The sequence below is a fragment of the Dasypus novemcinctus genome, chromosome X, assembly GCF_030445035.2.
Source record: "Dasypus novemcinctus isolate mDasNov1 chromosome X, mDasNov1.1.hap2, whole genome shotgun sequence".
In the NCBI taxonomy this organism is placed as follows: domain Eukaryota; kingdom Metazoa; phylum Chordata; class Mammalia; order Cingulata; family Dasypodidae; genus Dasypus; species Dasypus novemcinctus.
This window is the reverse complement of record NC_080704.1, coordinates 137,593,819-137,619,858: the sequence shown is the minus strand read 5'-3', so window position 1 is coordinate 137,619,858 and position 26,040 is coordinate 137,593,819. Positions and strand designations below refer to the sequence as shown.

Sequence of the window (26,040 nt, the reverse complement as noted above, 5' to 3'; positions counted from 1 at the left end):
CAGGTACTCCACTAAGTGCTTTATACACATGAACTTATTTGATTTTCACAAAACATTAAGATGTTTATTAGTATCCCTATTTTACAGATGAGGAAAAGGAGGCTTAGAAAGGTTTAATTGCTTAATATCAAACTTATAGTAAATGGTAGAGCTGAGCTTCAAACCCAGATTGGTCAAATTCTAACTTTTCCAGTGTGTGATTTGGAAATGTCATTATGTACTTAACAATTTAAACAAGTACTGTACAGATGATATGCCTTTGTAAGTAAGTTAGTAATAGAGAAAGCACTCTATACTTGATTAACCTTTTTGACAATACAAAAATGAAGGAAACCCTAACATATTTGTATTTTACTTCTGAATACAGGATGCTCCATAACTTATTAGGTTAATTCCTTCTTTTCTTTGGCTTTTCCATCATTTCTTTAGAAAGTTATAAGTAGTAATAAGATATTTGTGAAGTATGAGTCCTGATTTCAAAGAAAGTATATATTATAGTAGTGGGTGACACTTCACCATCTATCCTGCATATCTGTGTACATTAACCTATAACTGACTTTTTATGATTATTACTCAAAGGTCTGTGGTAGTCTATGGCCAGACCTGCCCATGGAAAATCCCAAAATGGGAATACAGAAAATACCTAGTCCCTATATTGCAAGGACAAATGGGAAAGTGTGCTACTGCTGTCATAGCAAGAACTGACCATCAGGGAGCTGGATGTAAAGCCTAGGTAAAACGGCTTCCTGGGGAATAAAATCAATGCCTTACATAAACTGTTTCCAAATGCTGATGAGGTTGGGCATATACAGGCAACAAACTTTTTTATACTATGTTTTTGCACTCTGTCAGACAACTCATTCTGTGCAAGCTACCAATACCACCAAATCAGGGATTGTCTTCAAGAAGTATGGGAGAGACAAGATGGATCCACATATACATGCATGAGTCATAATTGTATTTATATTATTTGCAGAGCCCACTTGCAGTTTGGGAACAAACCAAAGTAAAAGCCACGTTGAATTCATTCCAGGATATTATCAAGCACATCCAAGAACCTGATCACATTCTGTGGTTTGGCCTGTTGCAGGACCTCAGAATTAATATACAGGAAGGAAATTCCATGCACTCATTCACAGAAACTTGATTACAAGCTTTACTAGAGGATTCTTGGAGAAATTCTTCAAATAAGTATGTGTATTTAATCATCTATCCTTCTCAGCCTCTAACCTATCATACTTAAAATGATTCCATTGAGTACCTTTTCAAAAAAGGCATTTAATGACCTTAAGTAAGAATTAAGATAACTTCTTAGAGGAAACATCAATCACTATGAAATATTTTTGTCTTTTCTGGGATTACATCTATATTCATTCCTGTAATGTCATATATTCATTGTTTCCTCAACACATGTTCTTATTTTATTCTTCTATTTATGCAGGCTAACTTTCTTCCCATTGAGATGAGTTAATTTTTTTGGGGCGGGGTGGATGTTCCTAAGGCATCTATACATTAAATCTCAGTGAGAGAATCTGCCTAAACTCATCAGTTGTTCAGTCTACTCTAACATTACTTAGTAGATTCCACTAATTCACTTATTTTGATGGACATTTTACTTGATCCACTAGCAGGAACATCTATATCAATATATTAGTATATTCCCTAATTGAGCTACCTTCTCATGACTTCTATAGCTATATTCCAATCAATAAAGTTTTTGATGAAACCTCTGAATAATCTAAGGATACATGTGAAAATATATCACTACAGAATAATTTTTCAGATATTTTTGTGTTCTGGGTGATGTTCATCCAGAAAATTGTATTTTGTTTAGCGAACCATAAAGAACGAGTTAAATTGGAAGGAGTCCAGGGAGATAAGCAGCAATGTATTTGAGGGAATGAATCAGATTTTGAAGGAAAAATAAAATGAGTTAAATGTGCATAGCTTAGCATGTGTAAAATTTATAAGGTAGGTTTAGTAATAGGTCTTAATGTTGGCATCTCTCCAAAAATTATCTCTTATTTTGCATCTCTCTAAAATAACATGTGGGAAAAATGAAAATTTGTAATAATGAGGAAATCAATCAGGAAACATTTCAGGCTGAAAACTTTTCAGATACAGGCTGTGCCCACACAATACCAAAAACAGCTGGTAAGAATGTGAAGAATTAAATAAAATGAGTTATTTGACATCAGAAAACACTCTCTCTCATCACAATAACTGTAATTGTTTTATATATACACACACATATGTACACTAAAAGTTGATTCAATTCAAATTTAAAATTTTTAATTCTTTTTAATTAATTTAATTTGTAAATAAAATAATAAAGCCTTATTGAATAAAATTATGGGCAAGGAACTGTACTAAATGTGTGGGAGATATAAAGATGATTCAGATCCTGATATATCTTAATATGACAAGTATATGCATAGCTTTAATGCAAGGGGGAAAAGAAATCTCGCTGTCATAACTACGGACCTGTCAATTCACTGCTATACCTCTTAGGAGACTCCCTCAGTAATCCTAAAGATGTCAGGTAGACAGGTTGATGGCAGCTAATAGTGTTCTTCCTGCAGCCATGAGGATCGAAATTCTCACGTTTTTTGACCCCAGCACACTTGAATAGCCATGTACATTTACAAAATACACCCAAGAGAACATGGAGATTATTTTTAACAATCCCTCTCCCCCACAAATTTTCTTTGTTTTTTGGAAATATAAGAAAACTGTCCTCACCCCATGATATGCGAAGGAGCATTTTATAAGCATGAAGATATAGAAATCTGCTATTGAAATGGTTTACATGACCAGGTTTGTACCCAATTCCCAGCATTAGTGTAACTCTACCCCTTTCTCTCTTGTCCAAGAACTCACTCCAGTAAGATTACAACTCCAGTGAGAGTGGCACTATTAGAGGAAACACCTTGAATTTACTCTCATCTATCATTTTAAAAGTAAATCATTTATGAACTTTACTCCTTTATTGTATTAACAAATGATTCCTGGGCATTGATATGCTTTGTTCTGTAGCTGAAAACTGCAGAACTAGAACTACTGGCAAAAAAAAATGTGTAAAATTTGAGAGTCCTTTGGGTCTTGTGAATACTTCTGTAACAGTGCTCTCTTTTCCCATTGTCCCAGCTGGGACCTATGCTCATGTTCAACGCCCCAAGTATAGATACGGGGGACTCATCTCCACCACTCTATCAGGTGTCCATGGATTATCTGGACAGCAACTACAGAATGCAGAGAGTCTTTCTCACCAAAAAATCAGACAATGATGGTTAGGTAGTCATATTAATAATCAGTACTTTACTTGATATTTATTTGAAAAGAATAATTGACATGAGGGGTTAAAAACCTTACCAAGCATTTCCTTGTTCCCTATGCTTTGTTTTCATCCTCTAGAATTTTTTTGTATTTTGTTTTGTGTTTCCTTTTATTCCTAATATAGCTTGTCATTATTATTTAAAATATGGTAATTTTAAAAATATTTGTCTTAGAACTTTAGACACAGTCATAGTGGTTTCTTGATTTGTGCTTCAAATACTCAGAGTTCCATTTTCATAGATAACATTAGAATGATTTTCATCCATTGTTTTTTCAACAAATATGGGGCAGTCATTTGTAGCAGTCTGCTAAAAATGAAACCATGAAAATGAAAACTTTGTAAAATTCCAGAATATATATTATAGAAAATTTACTAAAAGATTCATTATCAATTAATTCATAACCTTCCATTACCTGCTTGCAAACAAATAATGAACTTGGGGATTGAAAATAATTGAAATACCTACATACAACTTTAGTTTGAGTATAAACTAAATATGAAACTTAAAGATCATACTTTTTTATATTTTCTTTTTGATATACTTCACTGACTAATAATAGAAGCCCTGGCATCATTGTCAGCATAAGTTAAAACAAGCCAAGTATCTATTTCATGTTTCAAGATTCATAATGTATAACAGAATTTTCTTCAAGACAATAGTGAAAAAAGCCTTTGACCACCCCTGCTTTCATTTTTATTCTGTTATTTTTTATTAAAGTTAATAGATCACAAGGAATATTCCATTAAAAATATTTAAAAAACAAATAAACATAAGAGGTTCCCATATAACCCACTCCCCATCCCCACCTCATCATTTTTGTAAATTGTATTTTTTTTCCAAATTCTACTCAATTTATTCATTTTTTAAAAAACATTACATTCAAAAAATATGAGGTCCCCATTCGACCCCACCACCCCCACCCCACCACTCCCCCCACAGTAACACTCTCCCCCATATCATGATACATCCATTGCGTTTGGTGAGTACATCTCCGGGCATCGCTGCACCCCATGTCTCGTGTTCCACACCATAGCCCACACTCTCCCATGTTCCATCCAGCAACCACTACTTTTAATTCTTAATTAAGACCATACATTAATATTTAAAATTTGGCATTTAAAATTCCAAATTGTAGCATACAGTAAACTCTTTACCATTCTACTTAGAAAAAATGGATAGATAACAAAAGCATTGGCTTCAATTTTCTTTTTCTTTCAATATTGCCAAAATACTCTGAAAGTATTAGCAAAAATAAATCCATCTTATATTTTTTCACAACCAAGAAAATTAGGGAATTTGAACACTTACCTGAATAATTTAAGCAAAGTAAAATTTAGCCACAGTCTTCTCTTTTTTGCTTGGTTTTGAAGTCCTGGTTTGTTTGTCTTAATCTGTGTCAGGGAGCTTATCAAGTTAACAAACCAGCCATTTATTGGCTGGAATATTGATTTTTATTCCTAAGATTGGCTAATTGCATTATATAAAGCCAATATAGTGTACAGCACAGTTGGATTCCCCTATAAAAGAGAAAAGGGAAAATGGATTGATGAAGGGCTGCCTTGTGAATATTTGACTCATTGTTACTTGTTTACAACATATTGGAGAACAGGAACAGAGATTAATGAAACCTAGAAAATAGAAAGCAAAGATATTCTGGAGGTAGACCACTATATCCTTCAAAGATAAAAATCAGCTTATGTAGAGACTAAAGTACAAATTTGAGTTTCAGCACAAATATGTCAAAAGACTGTTGGTGCCTCAGTGTTTACTTCTAGTGGTTGTAAAAAAGATCAGCCTAACTGACAAAAATTAATAGAGGATATACTCTTACTTGCACTGACAATGAGAGAACCATTCCAAGTCCTCAAAGAAATGTACTATACCATTTTGCCAATTGTTCTCTCTTTTTCACTGTTTCTCTCTGGTTCTGCATCTTTCTGTTGCTATATCTTGCTCATACACATATCCATACATACAACACAATATCTGGTAAACATTGTTATTTATTTCTTTATTCAAAAGAATGACTTATTTAGCTGATGAATCTGCCTTTGTTAACGACTTTTGGTATATTAATATTAAAGTAGTATTACTTAAGCCAGAAAAGTGATAAACTATATTTGTTTATTCTGTTTTCTTCTGAAGAAACCAACTTTTTTTACCTTTTTGTTCTTTGGCATTCTAATAACAATTGTAAGGTTGAAAACAAGAGTGCACAGCCAGATATACTTAAGACTAATTTGATGATCTTTGAACATTAACAAATTAATGGACATTAGCCATAGCTCACAAATTTTTAAACTACCTCCTCACAGGTTGTAAGAGCCTTGTGACAAGTACTGTAAAGCAATAACATGCACTTAGAATTAGTAATAATTGTTAATATTAATAATACACCTTTCCTCTTTCTCCTAAGTTTCTTTCCTTTTATGTCCTCTCCTGCCTCGGAATGGAGACTATCTCAGAAAAAGCAACCCAATGAACTAAAGGCTTATAATTAGCTTTGAGCAACTTGACATAAGTAGTTATGGCAATAGCCCTTGGTACCCTGATGTTCTTTGCACATGAATTACCAAATTCTTTATAAGCATTAATTAATAGTAACTCACAAGAGTTCATGGAGTTGGTTAAATTCTAATACAGGCCTCTAAGCACTTACTCAAAACCTCTGAGTTCTACTTATTTCAGAATAAATAAGTTTTTAGATTTTTACAAAGATAATGCTGGACATATACTATAGATTATGTAACACCCACAGTGGGGCATGGGCGAGCACCCCTTAATAAAATACATTATTTCTGCAGCAAAATGTATGAAACTTTCCTAAATTAGATAAAGACCACAAATATCCTCATATCAGTTCATATTAGGGTTTTGCACCACATGAATTAGAAAAGATTCTTGGTTCTCAGGGATTTTAGGATTCCAGAGTTGCAGGCAAAGCACTGTAGAGCTATACACCCCCTTGGTCAATGGGGTAATGAAACACAGACTAGGCTAGTAAGTGCAGACATGGTTTCTGGCTCTCTGTTTCTTTATTCTAGAGCTCCAGGAATATATGTTCCCCTTTTGGTAACACACACTGCATAGTAATTTTAGAAAAAATATTTTGGGCAGCGTGTCATAGTGTCCCTAGAAAAGACTGATCATTTTTAACATGGATCTGGGAAAAACTAAGCATGTGTCTACTTCCGTCAAATTTTTCAAGAAAAATTGTCTATTTGGCATAACTGTAATAATTGCCATGCTTGTTTTTAACACCTACAGAAAATTATTTTGCATATATAGTCAGTTCTGCTACAACACTTGTTTTTAAAATGTTAATTTGTTCCCCTGTGATTGGTATATTCAGGAACAATTTGAACATAACACAGAGATTCCATCTATGGGACACACAAGATGAATGCAGAAAACTGCACACAACTGCACTGAGCCACATAGGAATACACAAAATGCACACACGCACGTACTGGAAAAATACACCAGCTAGCTCAGTTCACCATGTGTAGTGCAAGGCTCACCCATCCACATCTCTTGTTACACCCTTCTGTATGATTCACATAACTCTCTTTCAACCACTTCACAATACACAAACTGCAATCGTTTTGACACCCACTTTCAAATGCAAACTTCAGGTCTTTTTCAAGAAAAATGCCAAATTTATTGTAGTATTTATATAATTCTTAATCATTAACACATGTAAAACCTGTCCTACCATTTTTATTAGGTTCCACTTTTTTTTACATCTTTACTGAGATATAGTTCGCATTTTATAAAATTCTTTTCTTTCTCCCAAACAAATACTCCCTTCCCCACATCCCCTGGTAACCTCTAATCTATTTTCTGTCTCTGCAAATTTGCTATTACTAGTTATCTCTTATAAGTGATATAATAGAATATTTGTCCTTATGTCCCTTGCTTATTTCACTGAGCATAATGTTTTCAACATGTTCCAAGTTGCAGCATGTCTCATAACTTCATTCTTTCTTTTTTTTTTGGCTGGATACAATGTACTTTATTGGTGGTATATGACAAGGTAGGGCCCTCTCATCTGCTCTCCTTCTTCGTGGGGTCTGGGATAGAAGCTGCGAAGAATGAGTAATTCTCTGTTTTGAGGGATTGAGTTGGGACTAGGACTTCCCAGCAGCTTACTGCCTCTCTCTTCCTCTAATGCTGTTGCTGGGGCTGGTGGTCTGGGGGACTCTTACTCCTTGGAGGCCATGAGACTCGTAAGGTCCACCACCTTGTTTCTGTAGCTAAATTCATTGTTGTACCAGGAAATGAACTTAATAAAGTGGTCAGTGAGGGCAAGGCCAGGAGAACTGACACAACAAGATGACACAACAAAAAGAAACACAGATTCCCACGCCGCTGACAACAGAAGTGGACAAAGACGACGACACAGCAAGTAGACACAGAGAACAGACAACTGGGGTGGGGGGCAGGGAGAAGGGGAGAGAAATAAATACATAAATAAATCTTAAAAAAAAAACTAGAAGAGTGTGTGTCACTGTTAAAGTCACAGGAGACAACCTGGTCCTCAATGTAGCCCAGGATGCTTGCTTCACCACCTTCTTCATGTCATCATATTTGGCCACTTGCTTCAGATAGCATGTCAGATCCATGATAGAAACATTGAGGCTTGAGATGCCGAAGGTCATGCTAGAGAGCTCCCAATTCAGCTCTGGGAGTACCTTGGCCACTGACTTGACAGTGCCAGTAGATGCAGGGGTGATGTTCTGGGTAGCCCCACAGATGTCATGCCACATTTTCCCGGAGGGGAAATCCATAGTCTTCTGGGTGGCAGTGGTGGTGTGGATAGTGGTCATGAGTCCTTCCACAATGCCAAGGTTGTCAGGGATGACATTGGCCAAGGGGGTCAGGGAGTTGGTTCAGGAAGCATTGCCGACTATCTTCAGGGAGTTTTCATACTTCTCATGGTTCACACCCATCACTAACATGGTGGCATGGCCTAAAGGGACAGAGATAATGACTGTCTTAGCACCACCCTTCAAGTGAGCCCCAACCTTCCCCAGGGTCATGAAAACATTGGTCTACTCCACAACATATTCAGCACCAGCATCATCCCATTTAATGTTGGCAAGATCTCACTCCTGGAACGTAGTAATGGAATTCCCATTAATGACAATCTTCCCGTTCTCAGCCTTGACAGTGCCTTTGAACTTGTCATGAGTGGAGTCACACTGAAACATGTAGATGATGTAGTCAAGGTCAATGAAGGGGTTATTGATTGTAACAATCTGCACTTTACTGGAGTTTAAAGCAGACCTGGTGACCAAGCACCCAATACAGCCAAATCCGTTTATTCCATCCTTTACCATCACGTCTCAGGGATGCGTCTGACACTGCATGAATAACTGCAACTATCTGTCAAATAGAGAGGAGGAGAGAGCCCGTTCTTTCTTATTGCCGAGTAATATCCCATTGTGTATATGTACCACATTTTTTGAGCCATTCATTTATTGATGGACATTTGGGTTGTTTCCGCCTTTTAGCTACTGTAAATAATACTGCTATTAACATTGGTATACGATATCTGTTTGAGATCCTGTTTTCACTTTCTTTGTGTATATACCTAGAAGTGGAATTTCAAGTACATGGTAATTCTATATTTAACTTTATGAGTAACCACCATATTGCTTCCCATAGTGACTGTACCATTTTACATTCTCACCAACAATGCACTAGAATTCCAATTTATCTGCATCTTTTCCAACATTTTCTATTTTCCAGTTTTTAAATAATAAGCATCCTTGTTATTATGAAGTGATTGTGGTTTTGATTTGCATTTCCATAATTTCTATTAATGTTGAGCATCTTTTCACGGTCCTTCTTAAAAAATGTGTCACTTACAGTGTTTTTAAGGGTTGTTCCCCTAGTCCCATTTCCCTTAAACCCTTTTCTCATGCATGATTTTTCATAGTGCAGTGAATTTTATTAATGAGTATATCTCCTTGTAACAGAACTTACTGTATGTGTTAATGAAATGTATGGGGCAAAACACCATAATGGACACCCTGATAATTTCCCACATAGTGTTTCTGAGCAGAGATAGTCTCATTTCTGGTGAAATGTTTCTGTAGCACATGATCCAAAACAAGGTTTATTTGCAAAAAGAGAAAAAGGAAAAAATTGTGCATAACAACTTTTGGAGATGAGGGCACTGATTTTGAAGGCCTATTATACTTCTTTTAGCAGCTCTGACACATGTGATAGTGCCTTGGAAATACATTTTGAAGGAATTTTCCCCTGAGAGATAATCTTATAAAGTTATTTTACAACCTCGGACTTAAAACTGGCTTCTATCCAAATATATTATGTGAATTAGATCTTCCCATTTAAAAACTTAATTTACTTTCAGCAGACTTTATAAGGAGGTCTCGACATCTACTTTGGCAAAATGACCACTCCCCCTTTTTCCCTTGTTTCTCAGTCTTGGGCACAGAAATGCATTGTTGTTAGATACATTTGGAAGTAAGTGCATATGGCTCTCACCCTCCTGAATTGGTATTATAGAGACCCTGACCCTGAACACTAATGTGGCCTTCATTAGTGTTGATGTTGGGAAATCCCAATTCACAGAACCCAAGGATTAAATTACTTCATTTGGGAGGGAACAAGTACATTCCCCATCTTTTTCCTGAGGTGAAAAATAATAATGAGGCCACGATTATTTGCACTTCATAAGGGTTTAAGGTCCAGATGTATTTCACAAAGTGTAATAATCCAATATTGTGAAAGCTTTTAAAGACAACGTTAACTAGTAGGGAAACCTCTGTATATTTGTAATATGGAAACAAAAATACACAGTTATATGTATATATATTTCTCAAAATCTCTATTCAAAGCAGTTCTATCTGCAGCAGAAATGCTATAATATCATGACTGCACTTTCCAATGAAGTTAATTTTTTATAACATTTATAATAATAAAGATTTTGAGGAAACCCAGCAAGCAGTTAATCCACATCACTATTAGTGATCCTCTTCCTTTGGAACAACTGTATTGACAGATACACTGACTGATTAGGTCAGTAGATGCCCATACTTGCTGTTTGGAGGAGTTTGGAACCCAAGCCCTAGAACTGATTCTTCTTCTTTTCATCCTGGACTCCCACCCTTTTCATCCCTGCTTTGAGTCATTAAGTTGTTTCCCACAGATGGCTTTAGACTGTAAATCTGTAGGGTGTATTGCTGCTATTTTCACTCCGTGGAGGGGGATCATTTTGTCAAGCACCCTCTTTAAAGTATCTTTTCCCTTCTGCCATGACTGGAAGAGATTCCACTGAGACCTCAAAAGGGAAAACCTACTGTTCTGTGAAAAATCAAATAGATATCCAGTAGCTACCTCAGAATGAGAAAACCAAAGAGAACACTGAGGGTGGTTCTCTAGGTTCTATGGGCCAATCAAACCCTTTTCTATAAATCAAAGCTTTTAGGGATCCTGGTTTGTACCATGCACTATGCCCAATGCTATGTGACATGCAAGAGAAGTAGATAATCTTGCTTTAGGAAACATGTAGATAAGACAAATTACATGGAATATCAAGGGAATGGTAAAATATTTCAAATTCAGTGCCCAAATTTATGACAAGAGCTGTCATCGTTAAAGTTGGAAAAAGATGTCAAATTTATTTTCTGGAATAATATAATGGAAGGAATACTGGACTGGGAATCATCACTCATGGGCAGACAAATTCATTTACAAGTTGAATGTTTTTGAGCAAGTCACATTACCTCTCTCAGCCTTGGGTTCCTTGTCGGTAAAAATGAAGATGGGAGGAGGAAGGGCTGAAGTAGATGATCCTTACTGGTACTGTCCAGTCTTAGCATTTTATATTTTTACTACTCATTCAATAAATAAATAGTCACTGGCATACTGCATTCAAGCACACTTAATTGTTAGGAAAAACGATCATTATTTTTGTTTTACAAATGAGAGGTTAAGACTTCTAAGGCAGAACTCAACCCAGGTTTACCTGATTTCAAAATTCTATGCTCTTCCACTAAACTGTTCTGCATACTCTCACACCACACTCCTTCATTTTTGCAATTTTGTGAGAGATGGTCTAAAGGGAAAGCAGGCATATAAACAAATAAATGCAGTGCCAGGTGGCATGCCATAAGTGACAAATCCAGAAAACATGGAGGATTCTGTATCTCCGAATCTTAAAAGAAGGAAAAATAACTTGTATTACAAAAATCTGCAAAACAGTGTGCAGAGTTTTGACCAAGAGACATGGTTTCTAGTCTTGGCCATGCCTCTAACTAGCCAAATGACCTTGAACAAGTAGTTCTCTGGACATCAATTTTCTCATTTGCAAAATAAGAGTATCTCCAAGGTCCTTTGGGTTCCAGCATGCTATGCTCCTTTGAGTCACAAGGATGGAAAGCATGCTTATGATTAGGAGTATGAGTTCAGAGGCTTAAAATTTTAATGAGATGCTAAGTACTTGTGATGATCATTTTAGTTGATATAGGATTTGGGATGGGCATGAAATAATAGGTGTGATTTAGAAAATTCATGAAGCATTTTAGTTCCTTTTAAATATACAAGGGTAGCTGGCTATTGAAAGGGATCTTTTACATAAAGTGAATGATCATCACTCTCTTTGTTATCTTTTGTACAATTCAGACATTTATATAGCAAGTTTATTTAAAGGAAGAGCTACTTATACTAAAAAATATAACCAAGAATTTGTTCTGGACTCTTAGGACACTAATATTACTTATATTTATGCATGCTAATATGCTTAAAATTCCAGTTTGAAGTGGAAGGATTGAAGAAGGGGATTTTTTTTATATAATCAACCACTGTAAAGTAGCCTCAGCACAAACCAGCTGAGCCCTTTGCCTGGCATAAAAAAATAAGCCTCTGAAATTTTTCTGAAATCTTTTCAACTCTCAGTCATTTGGAAGGTAGGGCACGCCATGCTTCTACAAAGTTTATCCAGAACATACTGGTGTTACAAGAAATCAATTGACATCTATTATGTTTCTCCAGTGAAAGAAAGGTGACTATCAGCTACAATAACAATTTATTCAGAGGGGTTTAATTGAGGTATTTCTCATAGACCAAATTCTAATTCAGTGTTTTTACATGTGCCTGACAGGTAAACAGTGGGAAAACACCAAGCAAAAGAAACAACAGAAGTCTGAGGACCACTGTCCCAGGCTGCCCTTCTGCAAACAGGCAGAAAAATGGTTTCCCTTCTGCCTAAACTGCTGCTAATAAAGCGCTTCTAGAAAGGTGTGGCAAGGAGGTTAGGGGTATGGACTGGGCTTTACATGACCATGGAAATATGTATAATAATCTGGACAAACTCCTTTTAATCTTCCTTTGACAAGCAGCACTCTGAGCAGGGGGCTAGGTTCATGCAGCTGTTAACGCTCTGTGAGTTATTTTTCTGAAATATGGCTATGCTCCTATGTAAGCAGGTTAGCATCTTTTCCTGGGGCAAGCCAGAAGTGGCCTTAAGTTTTTATATGAAGTGCCAAATTTTCCTTATTTGTGCCTTTCTTTGGTGTTCTCTGAAGATTTTTGCAACTAATGGAAATCAGCTCACTTCTATTGGTAACTTAGTATCTTGATGATTCATTTGTTCTCAGTAGCAGAAACTATGGCAAATTGTTTGGGTGGCCTCATTTACCTTTTAGCTGCTGTAGCCCTGAAGAATTTACATGTAAATGCAGCTGTGAGTGTTTAACATTCCATAAGGGTGCTGCACCAGATTTTTTAAGTTAAGTAACATTTTTACAGATAGACTGAACTTAAAACTCTACCCCACCCCCAGTCCCCCCCAATAGATTATATTATTTTGAAATTCTGGTAAGTCTGACTCCCTGTTTTTCTGACTGCTAAGCAGGAGAGTAAGTCTCTATTTTGTGGTTTTCTTCTCTCCTTTATAGACATGCAGAACAGCCCACACAACCAGTTCACCTTCAGACCCCTCCCGCCACCACCACCACCTCCTCATGCCTGCACCTGTGCCAGGAAACCACCCCCTACAGTGGACTCTCTTCAGAGGAGATCAATGACTACCCGCAGTCAGCCCAGCCCAGCTGCTCCAGCTCCTCCAACCAGTACACAGGATTCAGTTCATCTGCATAACAGCTGGGTCTTGAATAGCAACATACCATTGGAGACCAGGTACTTGTGCTATTATTGATGTCATTAAACTTAAATATTGGCAGGGGATGATTCTACTGAGTGCAGAAACTCGTTTCACCATTGATATGTGCAAAGACTACAAACACTTTGAAAAAACGAATTACTTTCAAACATTTAAAAGAAGAATTTGTTTCATGAATTGGAAATACATGTGTAATTTTAAAAATTTGATTCTTCATTTAGAATGAAGTTTGGTATTTTGAGCAAAAGGGTTAGCTTTACTTTTCTGTCCCTTCAAATATTTAGGTTTCCAGATTCGCTCCTCAAATCCTCATCATGTGATTAAAATACTCCTCCTCCTTATTTCTTTCCCCTTTTATAGTTTTAGGCTTTAGTGCTAGATGCAATTAACTAAGAAATTATTCAGTATTTCTAGACATTCTTCCTTAACTCAAATGCTACAACTTTCTATTTCTACAGAAAAACATTAACTAATAAAACATAGCATTCTGTTATCTTTTAAATTCAAGGCCTTCCCATGGTCTTTTTTTTTTCTTTTTCTTTTTTTTTTATTGACTTTGTAATAATATTACATTAAAAAAAAATATATATATATATGAGGTCCCATTCAACCCCACCACCCCCACCCCACCTCTCCCCCCCCAGCAACACTCCTTCCCATCATCATGACACATCCATTGCATTTGGCAAGTACATCTTTGGGCACCTCTGCACTTCATGGTCAATGGTCCACATCATGGCCCATACTCTCCCCCATTCCATCCAGTGGGCCCTGTGAGGATTTACAATGTCTGGTGATTGCCCCTGAAGCACCATCCAGGGCAGCTCCATGTCCCAAAGACGCCTCCACCTCTCATCTCTTCCTGCCTTTCCCCACACCCATCAGCCATCATGTCCACTTTTCTCAATCCAATGCCACCTTTTCTATGTGGACATTGGATTGGTTGTGTCCATTGCACCTCTAGGTCAAGAGGAGGCTCAGATTCCACATGGATGCTGGATGCAATCCTCCCACTTTCAGTTGTAATCACTCTAGGCTCCATGGTGTGGTGGTTGTCCTTCTTCAACTCCATCTTAGCTGAGTGTGGTGAGCCCAATAAGTCAGATTGTAGGTGCTGGAGTCTGTTGAGGCTCAGGACCTGGCTATCACATTGTCAGTCCAGAGATTCAAATCCCCTAAATATATCTTAAACCCCGACACTAACTGCACCTCCAGCACATTAGCATGAAAGTCTTATGTAGAGAGATCCCATCTGAGTCCAGATTCAATGCCTTTATACAAAATTTTTTATCACCAAAGCTTTTTCTAAGCATATTTTTATTCAAACAGTGGGCATAAAATACCACTTGATAAACAATGTCTGGTGTCACCTCTGATCAACTTCTATCCTGATATCTGGGAATTGAAACTGAAAGGTGAGGACTAATAAACTCATATTATAAGACTGATTATTTTTTTTCCTAAGTAGCATATTAAATTAAATGCTGGACATGACATCAGAGAATATGTCACCATCAACAAACTGAAAGTACTCTGGCCCAAATCCATGAAAATCTGTATCATTTATCACTTACCAGATTAAATAAGTTCATAAACTGATATGTCTGATACCTCCTAAGAGAAAGGATAGCAGTCAGCACCCACGGTGAAGATAAACCAATTAGAATGTTATTAGTGATAGGGTATTTGCATCATTATTTCCTTTTCTTTTTAATTGAAAAGGGTAAGGTGAGGGAAGTGAGAGAAGCAGTGATCAAGGTGTATCTTCTTCTAGGAGTTTTCACAAACAGTGATAACTTACTTTAATTTTAATCCACTTGTAGAGTGCTGAGCAAATAGAAGAGTAGTATGGTTAATTAGGCATCCTGACAAGCAAACACACTCCTTTTCTCTAAGAAGCCAAATAACAGGAAATCTGGAAGGAGTTTGGGAATGGGCTCAGGCAAATGGAGAGAGAAAACTATTCATAATTGAAACATACATTTAAGCATGTTTGTACAAACTGCATCCCAGGACCTTCTGTATCTAAGCAAGGAATTATTAATTGGTCTTAGTTTCATTAGATGCTGAGAAGAAAATACAATTTCATGTGCACCTGAGCAGAGAATATCTTTTTAGTATACTTGAAAATATATTCAGCATCACAAGGATGAATTTTAAGAGGGGACATCTGACACAGGACAGTCTTCTAAGGAGTGTGTGAGTGCTCATTTTGTCATAGTGTGTTATATCATTGGGTGGAGACCCGTACAATGAGAGCGAAGGTAGACCCACATCCTGGAGAGGACTGACTTTCTCAAACAGAGGGAGTTGTATCTCTGGAGAGAATTGGTGGCTCCCAATGGGTTAGGGAGTCGAATATGTCAGACCCTCAACATTATTGCAAGTGTCTGTGAATATAGTCCTTCAAGTAATGAAGATTGATTATCACTCTGGGCCCTGAGGGGAGGGAGAGAGAGGTATTGAATAGATGGAATCAGTGTAACTGTGGGGCAACAGAAGTGTTCCACAAGATCATGCAATGATGGATATAGGACATGTTAAATTACACTGAAAATGTATAAAAATCTATAGGCTAAAATGTAAACCATAATGTAAAACATAAGATAGCTAAAAATTTAGAAAATTGTGTAGTCCAAAATATAAACCACAATGTAAACCAAAATGGAACCTTGGTTGAAAGCTATGTTTCAATATCTGTACATCAGCTGCTGCAAATATAATATGAACATGTAAAAATACCATTGCTGGGGAAGGGACAAAGTGTTTGATGTTGGCTATGTGGGAGTACCCTATATTATATATGTGAAGTACTGTGATCTGAAACTTTTGTGAAGACAAAACTAATAATTAGGAAGAAAAAAAAAGAAAGGATGTAGACACTGAGGAAGAAATTGGAGAAACTGCCTTGCCACTGTTAATACAGGTCAAAACCTACTGTAGTGGTGAAAGGCAAAAAGTCAAAACAAAGCTTTTTCACTTTCATTTTTTGGTACCCCAATTTATTTTTACTTTATTTAATTTTTCTAAATTTGTATGTATTCTATATCTAACCTTTAAATGCATCACTATATTTTATTTTACTAATAATGGAAACTGCCAATATATTAGACTCCATTTTTGAAGAAATTTTGGACCACAGAGAGGTTCAACTATGGCAGGGAAGGAACACTGGTGTGGGTGTTATTGATGGGGGCACATGGTTGGGAGGGAGTTCTCCAGGGTATGTATATAGGGTACATAAAAATGTTTGGATATATTCATAGTGGTTACAGTTAAAAACGACAACTGAGGGAATGCTGAGTTCCTAGCCAGGGGAGCTCTATCACATTCCCCAATGGAAGAGCAAAAATCCCCCAAGTCCAATGGCAAAGACCAATAAAGAAGGATGGTCCAACAATGAGCCCTTGATATGATGACTATGCTTATGAGCCTGTGCACCTGAAATATGAACTAGGCCTAGACCTGCAGGGTGCCTAAGAGATACCTCCTGAGAGCCTCCATGTTGCTCAAATGTGGCTACTCTCTAAGTCAAACTCAGCATGTAAATGCATTACCTTCACCCCAGCATGGGACATGACTCCCAGGAATGAGCCTCCCTGGCACTGAGGGATTACTACCAAGCATCAGCTGATGATGTAACTAGAAAAAGACCTTGAATAAAAGGTTCGACTCAGCCCAGCAGAATATCTCAGCCTTCAGGTAATGTCAGGTGTTAAAAACTGCTTTTTTACCTTGAATAAAAGGGGGAAACAGAAAAGGCAAATGAGTTTATATGGCTATGAGTCCCCAAAAAAAAGTCGGGAGGTCATCAGCAGGGTCCCAGAGAGAGCCAAAGTAGATATAACCACAGGTACTGGTTCTCCTGAGGGCTACAGAGAACCACAGGTTCTATGGTCATGGCAGATGGCTCTGGAATTCAGTGCCATGTCAGTTGGCCCTCTTTGGAGTTTGTGTTCCTGAGTCTGATGGAGTTGGACTCAGATGTGACCTTTCTACACATGCCTCTTCTGTCACTTTTACCAGACATGCAGTTGGCTCTGGGATTAGTGTATGCTCAGGAGACCTGAATCTGGACTGTCCATGTGACAGCCAGGTCCTGAGTCTCAGCCAACTTGCAACTCCTACCCTCTGGTCTATTGGACTTACCCCAGCCAGCAAACAGGGAGGCGAAGGTCAACCAGCACACCAGGGAAGCAAGAGTGCCTACAAATGCAAGTGGGAGCATTGCATCCACCATCCATGAGGAATCTAAGCCCCCTCTGAATATAGAGTTTGAGTGGACATTACCATACCAGGGTCCACACAATGAAGGAATAGACTATGGATTAGAGTGGACTTACTGATATTCTACTAAGAAACTATTGTGGTTGATTGGTAATGGAAGAAATTGTAGCACTGATGTGGAGAAAGAGGCCACAGTTGCTGCTGAGGGTAGGGACAGGGAAGAAGAGATATGATGTAGGGGCATTTTCAGGACTTGGAGTTGTCCTGGGTGGTACTGCAGGGACAGATGCTGGACATTGTATGTCCTGCCATGGCCCACTGGGTGTACTGGGGGAGGGTGTAAATTAAAATGTAAACCGTTATCCAAGTGGTTATACAACAGTGCTCCAAAATGTATTCACCAAATGCAATGAATGTTCCATGACGATGAAAGAGGTTGTTGGTGGGACGAGTGGGGTGAGGTGAGTGTGGGGTATGTGGGGACCTCTTATAATTTTTGAATGTAACATTTAAAAAATAGAGAAAAAAATAAAGGGAAGGAAGGAAAGAAAAAAATGAATGTAAAAATACTGTCTTCGCAGGTTATTGAGATCGAGATAATGTAGCAAAAAGTGTCTCTCATACACTGTAAAGCATTATATAATTTAAAAGGTGATGTTATTATCCAAACTAAGTGGTCACCTGCCTCTGCTTAAATATCTCCAAAATAAGGAATTGACTTATTCTTAAGGCATTGCTCTCCACTCAAACAACTACTGGAAGATTCTTATTGAACCCAAATCTCCGTTTGCCTGAGATCTAGTTCCAGGGTTCCATAGAAAAAATAAAATCTTTCTTATGCTTGACAGCCCTTCATATACTTTCTGGCAATTGCTCATAATTCTTCTCTTCTTTGGGCTAAATGTTTGCATATTTACTTCACTTGTTCCTCATATTAACTGATCTCAAATCCACCTTCCTGGTCTCTTTTTTTAGAGCACATTCGTTTTCCCAAACTGCTATTGCAGTATAATGTCCAAGGCCAAATGTAGGTGTGGGTTTTTATTTGGCTCTTGTGTTGCAAGGGGCAGATGAAACTTATGTTACTTTGTTGTAGAATTTGAAAGAGGTTCAATTATTTGCGTATAGAGAGGCCAGGACTCAGGAATGATTTTGAGAAGGAAAAATGGTTTATTGACAGCCAGCCGGACTCGGGAGTTTTCTGTTTGAATCCCGAGCCCTGAACAAGGTTTTCAAATTTCTTTTATACAGAGAGGAAAGGCCAAATGGTCCCTTTGTTTCAGTTCTCAATAGGCTTCAATTAGCATATATATCTTCCACATCTTAGGTAAGCTTTTAGCATGGACTCCAGACATTCTAGATAAGCTTTTAGCATATTTGCTTTGCATTTCCCCTAAATACTTAAAGTTTATAGACCTTGCATTGTTAAACTGTTTCCTGGGACTGGAGTCATTGCCATTGTCACTAAGAGCAGGACTGCTGCCTCTTGCCGTTCTACACCCACAAGTCAAACAGCTCAGGTTATCTCTGAAGAGACAAAGAGCCTCCCACCCATAGCCCACATCATTTCCCCCCTTTGCCAAAGTTTAACTTGCTTAGCTTTGGCATAATTATTGTTGGAGCTATGAGGTGGATGGCTGTTTGTTGTTTTGATTGATTATTTATCAGTCTTTAGTGCAGCATCCAGGACTGTTTTTAAAAAAGTTTAGAAGTTTTTATTCTGCACAGCAGAATACTGGGGTGGGGGCCTCCTGCAGTCATCCTGCGGCCACCGGTGCTCACGTGGATTTCCAGTCAGGTTCCAGATCCATCTATTAATTTTATTTTACCCTTGAAGAGTTTACACCTTTAATTTAAAAGGGGTGCTGAAGGGAGATGATCTCTTTTCTGTAACTGCTTCCTGCTGGCCATGGGCTGTAGTCATTGCCTAATAAGGTGTAAAACTCTTAATTTATTTTAACTGCAGGAAGATGGATCTGGCATTCTGTATGAAGTTGAATGAAGTTTTCATATGGTTAATAAGATGTTCACTCTGAAAGAAACAAACTTAATTAAAAATTTGGAATACCCATTTTTAAAAGAGGACAATTGGATTACAGAGGTAGACAAGGTTAGGTGCCTATAAAGATGGCACTCCTTAAAAGCTGGTGGGAACAGCATATATATTCTTTTTTAAGTTATTGATCTTCAGAGAGAAATTGCAACAGACACTTAGCTTTGTCTGAAGACACATTCCAAGCTGTTCAATGATTGGCAGTCATTCGCTCTGTCAGATGCTCCTGGTCAACTAGCACTCCTTGGGCAACTGGCTTCATTCAGGATTAGAACAATAAGTTGGAAATTCTCTTAGTTTTCCCCTGTGGGAGTGATCAGAACTACAGAATAAAGGTTTTTTACACCTTGGTTTTAAATGTACAATTTCTAGCAATTTTGATTTGTTCAATAGGTGACTCATGATCAGCAAGCAAGCCTCATCTTTGCTACACAGCAGAGTACAGTAGAATATAGTAAGTTGACTGAGCCTGGCTGAGACTGCCACCTTATTCTATAGACATGTTTATTATCTGTTTAGAAAATGATTTTACCAGGAATTTAACATGTCTAACATACTTCTGCACTTGATCCAAAATAGAAAAGATAACGTTATAATTATTAGGCATATATTTAGTACAGAATAAAAATACAGCACTAAATATTAACTAATGTATTACTTAATGCATAAGGATTCAGAGTTGCAATTATTAGTTTTGAGTTTCAGGTTTGTAATACTTTACATGTTATCTCTCCATGAGAGCAGGCCATAATGCCAATTGTGTTTAAGTTTCACTTACAGTATCCTTGTATCATGGCTCCACTTAGGATGTTCTTCAATGCAGTGAGCAAGTCGCAGCATCCTTGACCTTAAAGAGATTTTCCAGTATTCTACTAGCCTGGTGCATAGTGCTCTCTGGCACCATGGAACAGTGCCAGTCTGGAGGCAATATCCATTGTACACTTGGCTATACCGAGTCATTATTGGCTGCTGCAGGAGCTTGAAACTGCAATGTAGTTTCCATCATAGTTTCCATAGACTTCAGGAGCAGAACCAGAGGCTGATATAGCAAATATTTTAATTGAGGGGTCAGTGACCAGCCTAGCCAATAACTCACATGGAGAGGCAAAATGCAATGTATACAAGGCCTGGTTTGAATGCACAAAAGAGTTTGATAATGTTAAAATTTATTCCTTGTTTATATATATATATATATATATATATATATATATATATATTAAATAATTTAATGCAACACATCATATATCAAATGGCTGTTTACTTACACAAATTTACCATAAAGATAACAGTAGGTACTTTACTTTAGTAATAGAGGAAAAAAATTATTTTTCATTGTTAAAATGAAAACAGAAGATTTCTAATAGAATCAAGATAACTTTTTATTACCATTTACTTAAGTATGTACTTTGCGGTTGCCTTCAGACAGGTTTTATTATCACGAAGTTATTTCTGCTACCAATACCAATCTAAGTTTTTAGTTAACAATGACTTCTAGAACTAGAACTATTTAAATATTTTCAGTTTGGAAGATGTTTTACAAACTCCTTATAATTTACTATAACCACATTGACTAGCCACCTCATGTTTAAATAAACTTATTAAATTACAATTACCAACCAAAGATATTTACTCTATTTATTTAAGAGAGCATATCTATAATTTTTTCTTTCAGCCTAATTTCACCAATGTGAACTTTTAATTTTATTACTCTAAAGATTTCGTACATATAATGTTAATTTAGTTTATAAATTAACTATGAGAGATTACACTCAAGTTAAATAAAATTGAAACCATTATAGTTTATGCAAGGAATGTTCTCTTTTTCCCTTACAGGAAGCTAAAACTTTTCTTTGTTTTGTTATGAAAATGAATAATTTAAAAGTATACTGACTACTAGGTTTTAAAACACATTACACAATTACTTAATTTGTTTAATCATAATCCAGGAAAGATCTCTCCATAGATTGGATACTTCAGAAGTTACAGCTTATCTGAGAAGATCTAACTTCCCCGTGCAAAAGTTTGTGATTTAACTGCTTCCTCTATTACATTCTAATCATTTTAGTTTTTCCCTGCTCCCTTTGTTAAATAAGTAATAGAATTTAGTGCTGAAATGGCACCGACCTAGCTCCTTCTTGGGCATCCTTTCACTGCCCATAAGACTGGCCTAAACTGGTCTCCTCCACTGCTGTCCAACCTGGGAGTGGGAGACTGAGGCAGCAGGCCACCAGGTTACACCAATCAACATTTTTTTTTCCCTTTATGTGAAAACTAACCTAATCTTTATTTATTTTTTTTTACATTTTATGGCTGGCCAAAGGTTTAAACTGGGAAATTACAGGGCAAACTGATTCTTAATTCCCTAGCCTAGTAGGTAGGTTTAGTCTGCCACACCTAGTCTTGCCTTTAAAGCTCTTGCAAAGAGGAGGCCCTTTCCCAATTGTTTCTATAATCAGATTTCTATATGACTTTTTCATCCTGCTTAGTTTAATTTGGGCTTTAAGAATATTTATTTACATATATAACTGCATATTTAATTTTTGACAATTTGAGCAAATAGGCAGACATGAATAGTTTGACACAAAAACATAACTTTAAACTTCTAATTTTTACAAAGCAAGTGTGACTACAAAACATTTCAAAGACTCCTGAAACTTTTCTTAATTTGCACTATGACTGTGCAGTTTTACACTATGACCATGCAGTTTTACACAAGAATCTTTTTAATTAATGGATTGTAACCAAAATGTTCTCAATGCTTTAGCACTATTTTTTTGTTTCAGAACTTTATATTTTACTTTGAAATTAGCAGAATTTTGGATAAGCAACAAGATTAATTTTATATATATTTACTGAGGCTGTTTGAAGCCTCAGGGAGACAGATTGGTTTCTCTCATGAATTACTACTCTTAGGAACACTGAACGTCAGAGCAGGAGACTTCTCCCCCTCCACCCACCCTTTTTGATTTTGGAGATAATAAAACTCCAGTGGTCATTTAACCTTATTCCATCAGGCAGCAATTTATTTAGTTTACACTTGAATTCATGAGAGAAAGGGTTACTAATACCAGGAGAGGAGACAGTGATGTCCCAGCTCTTCTCAATTATGAAATAACCATAGACAAAGGCAAGGGGTGAGGTTAGGCTTGAAGTAACCATAAACAAAGGAAAGGTTAGTTTAGAATTTACACTTAAATAATAGTTTCAGGCTAAATTCACTCAGCTATAATTTCAGTTATTATCTTTTCACTGTTTTATAATATAAATGCATTTATAAATGATTTTAACTCTTAGTTACAGTTTTTATTAATTTTTTAAAAACCTGTTAATTTTATAACACCTTTAAATACCTTATATTAAATGAACTTAACCATTACTTTAATTTTTCCTTTAAAGTAAAAGAATAAATATCTTGCAGTTAGTTTGAAATAAAAAGCTACTTTTCAGGATTTGATTTCTAGAACATTATGTTCTTTTAAAAGAGGTAAGACTCTTCTTCAAACACTGAGGAAATGATGAGGTTAAAGCACAAGAAGCTATTTTGATAAAACAGATTTTCTTTGTATACTGATCTTCCTCAATTTTAATCATAAAATTTTCCTTCCACAAACCTTCTACACTTTCAGTATTCATTCAGGTTTTGTCCCACACTCTACTCTTTCCAATAATCAATCATTTTATCTTAGGACAAAATCATCTTCTGTTTCCTTAACAATAAAAACACATTCCGTATATCCCACATACTAAGTTACCAGGCAAACTTCTTACAATATACAATTGCCATTAATACTAAACAAGCTTGTTAAAATAATGAACTTTTCTTTACTTTAAATACTTCATATCATGTAATACCAGAAAGAGTTTTTTTGGAAGCAAGTTGGCAGGGGAGACTGGCTGCCGAATAAGTTTGTTATAAAATTATCTTTTATTATTATTATTATAAATTCAGTTTTTGTTTAATAATGACTTTCTGCAATTAGCCATTTAAATACCTTAATTTACACAATGCTTTGTAAAACTTTTATAATTATGTATACCCTTAAGACAAATTTTACCTTCACAGAACACATTCTCTTACTTAAAGTTACTACAATACCTTCTAAGAACCTGGGCAGAATGCAAACGTATTTTGGCTTTGACACCCTATGGAGGGAACTTTACTGCATTTATTCTGATTCTGCTTTTCACCCCCTTCATTTCACCCCCTTCCAGGCAGTCAGGTGCACAACAATCAAACAGGAATGTGGCTTACAAATAGAAGGTGTGGACTCACTGGAAAGGGGCAAGCTGCTCCCCCCTTTCCAGCTTTCAGCCAAAATGGGCAGACAGAACCTACTCAAATTTGGCAACTCTCCCAGGGACCCAGCCACCCTGACTGGGACATTCCCAACAAACTTGGGTGCGTGGCGCGGACACAGATGGCCTCCAAACCCTGGCAAAGGGCCAGACCAGAGACAAGACAGCAGAGTATGCACAAACATCTAGACTCTGCAAACATCCAGACTCCTCAGTTTTGCCCCATAGTCATTTTACCCCCTTGCCAATGGCAAGGGAGGGCTCCAGCTCAGCTGTAATTCTACTTTACATAAGGACACCACTCCTTTACATAAGGACACAACTCCAAAACTAGCATTGAGCTGACACAGACAGAAGCACAAAGGTCACTAATCTGACCCACAAGTTTATATGTATATTTTCAACATGGCTGCCTCCACAGACATCACAACCTTAGAACACTTAACATTTGGTATGAAGTGAATTCATTCACAATTTAGCACCATAATAAAAGATTTCAGCTAGACTTTTTCCACTGTTTAAACTTTACACCCAGACCAAGCTCCACCAGAAAAGCCGATCCATTTTCCTGTAACCAAGTTTTTTTTCCAATCTAGACCAATTTCCAGGACGTTAGGACTCGAACCTATAAATAGCCCTTCCTATTAAAATCAAGCCTCCACTCCTTTAGTGGATATAAGACTAGTACCAGATTCTAACATGCAGTTAGACAAACCCAAAACACCAGGGCTTTTTCCTGGTTTTTCTCCTTTTCACAGGCCTAGAGAGAAAGGCTTCCCCCCAATTTTCTGGGGCTACTAGGGTTCTCTTGGGAGGTGATCAGCCTCCCCTTCCTAGCAATTAAATCTAGGGCTTTCCAGACTGTGCTCACCTGGGGAGTCTTACCTTCTTCCATGTTCAGAGTTCTTTTTTGTTCCCAGAATCTTTCTCTTCAGACCTTCCATTGCCCTCGATTTTTGTCGGGAAGATTCTGGTGAAGCCCACATCTTCTCTGGATTAAATTTAATCCAGGGGCGCCCAGATTTGGGGTTCACCCAAGTCCTCCCGGCTTCCTCGGGGATTTGAAAGGGGCAGCAAAATGCTAGCCTTCATTTGTTATCCCTTCGTGGTCGCCAAAAATGTTGTAGAATTTGAAAGAGGTTCAATTATTTGCGTATAGAGAGGCCATGACTCAGGAATGAATTTGAGAAGGAAAAATGGTTTATTGACGGCCGGCCGGACTTGGGAGCTTTCTGTTTGAATCCCAAGCCCCGAACAAGGTTTTCAAATTTCTTTTATACAGAGAGGAAAGGCCAAATGGTCCCTTTGTTTCAGTTCTCAATAGGCTTCAATTAGCATATATATCTTCCACATCTTAGGTAAGCTTTTAGCATGGACTCCAGACATTCTAGATAAGCTTTTAGCATATTTGCTTTGCATTTCCCCTAAATACTTAAAGTTTATAGACCTTGCATTGTTAAACTGTTTCCTGGGACTGGAGTCGTTGCCATTGTCCCTAAGGGCAGGACTACAGCCTCTTACCGTCCTACACCCACAAGTCAAACAGCTTAGGTTATCTCTGAAGAGACAAAGAGCCTCCCACCCATAGACCACATCAACTTCAGTACTTGAAAACTTCTTTTAAGTACTTTGTCAATCCCTGAGAACCCAAAACACACTATTCAATTTCCAAAAGAAGGGCAAGGTCTATAGGTATCTGGCATTAAAATGATTCAGCAATTCTTTGTGTACTTACTCTTCTTTGTCTCTTTCTTTGTCTTAAATCTTACATCACCTCAGCATTTCTTTTATCTACCACCTAGGCTCTACTTTCTAATAACTATATTTGATTTTCACTGCACCACATGGCTTCAAGTGTATCTTCTGCTACCTCTCACCTCATCCTTTCAGCTTCATGTCTCATTGCTAGCTTCCTAGTTCTCTTGGTATTTCTAGGTTCAAATGTGAAAATACTACCTACAGAAAGAATAGGA

General features: G+C 37.1%; 1 protein-coding gene across 1 annotated transcript in view; it reads left to right on the top strand.

The window, feature by feature from the left end:
• The window catches only part of TENM1 (teneurin transmembrane protein 1), a 1,381,582-nt gene that overhangs the window by 847,909 nt on the left and 507,633 nt on the right, over window positions 1–26,040 (top strand). Inside the window, exon 6 of the mRNA XM_058291548.2 lies at window positions 13,268–13,508. Coding sequence (XP_058147531.1) covers window positions 13,268–13,508 — 241 coding nt within the window. The remainder of the gene's footprint in view (window positions 1–13,267; window positions 13,509–26,040) is intronic.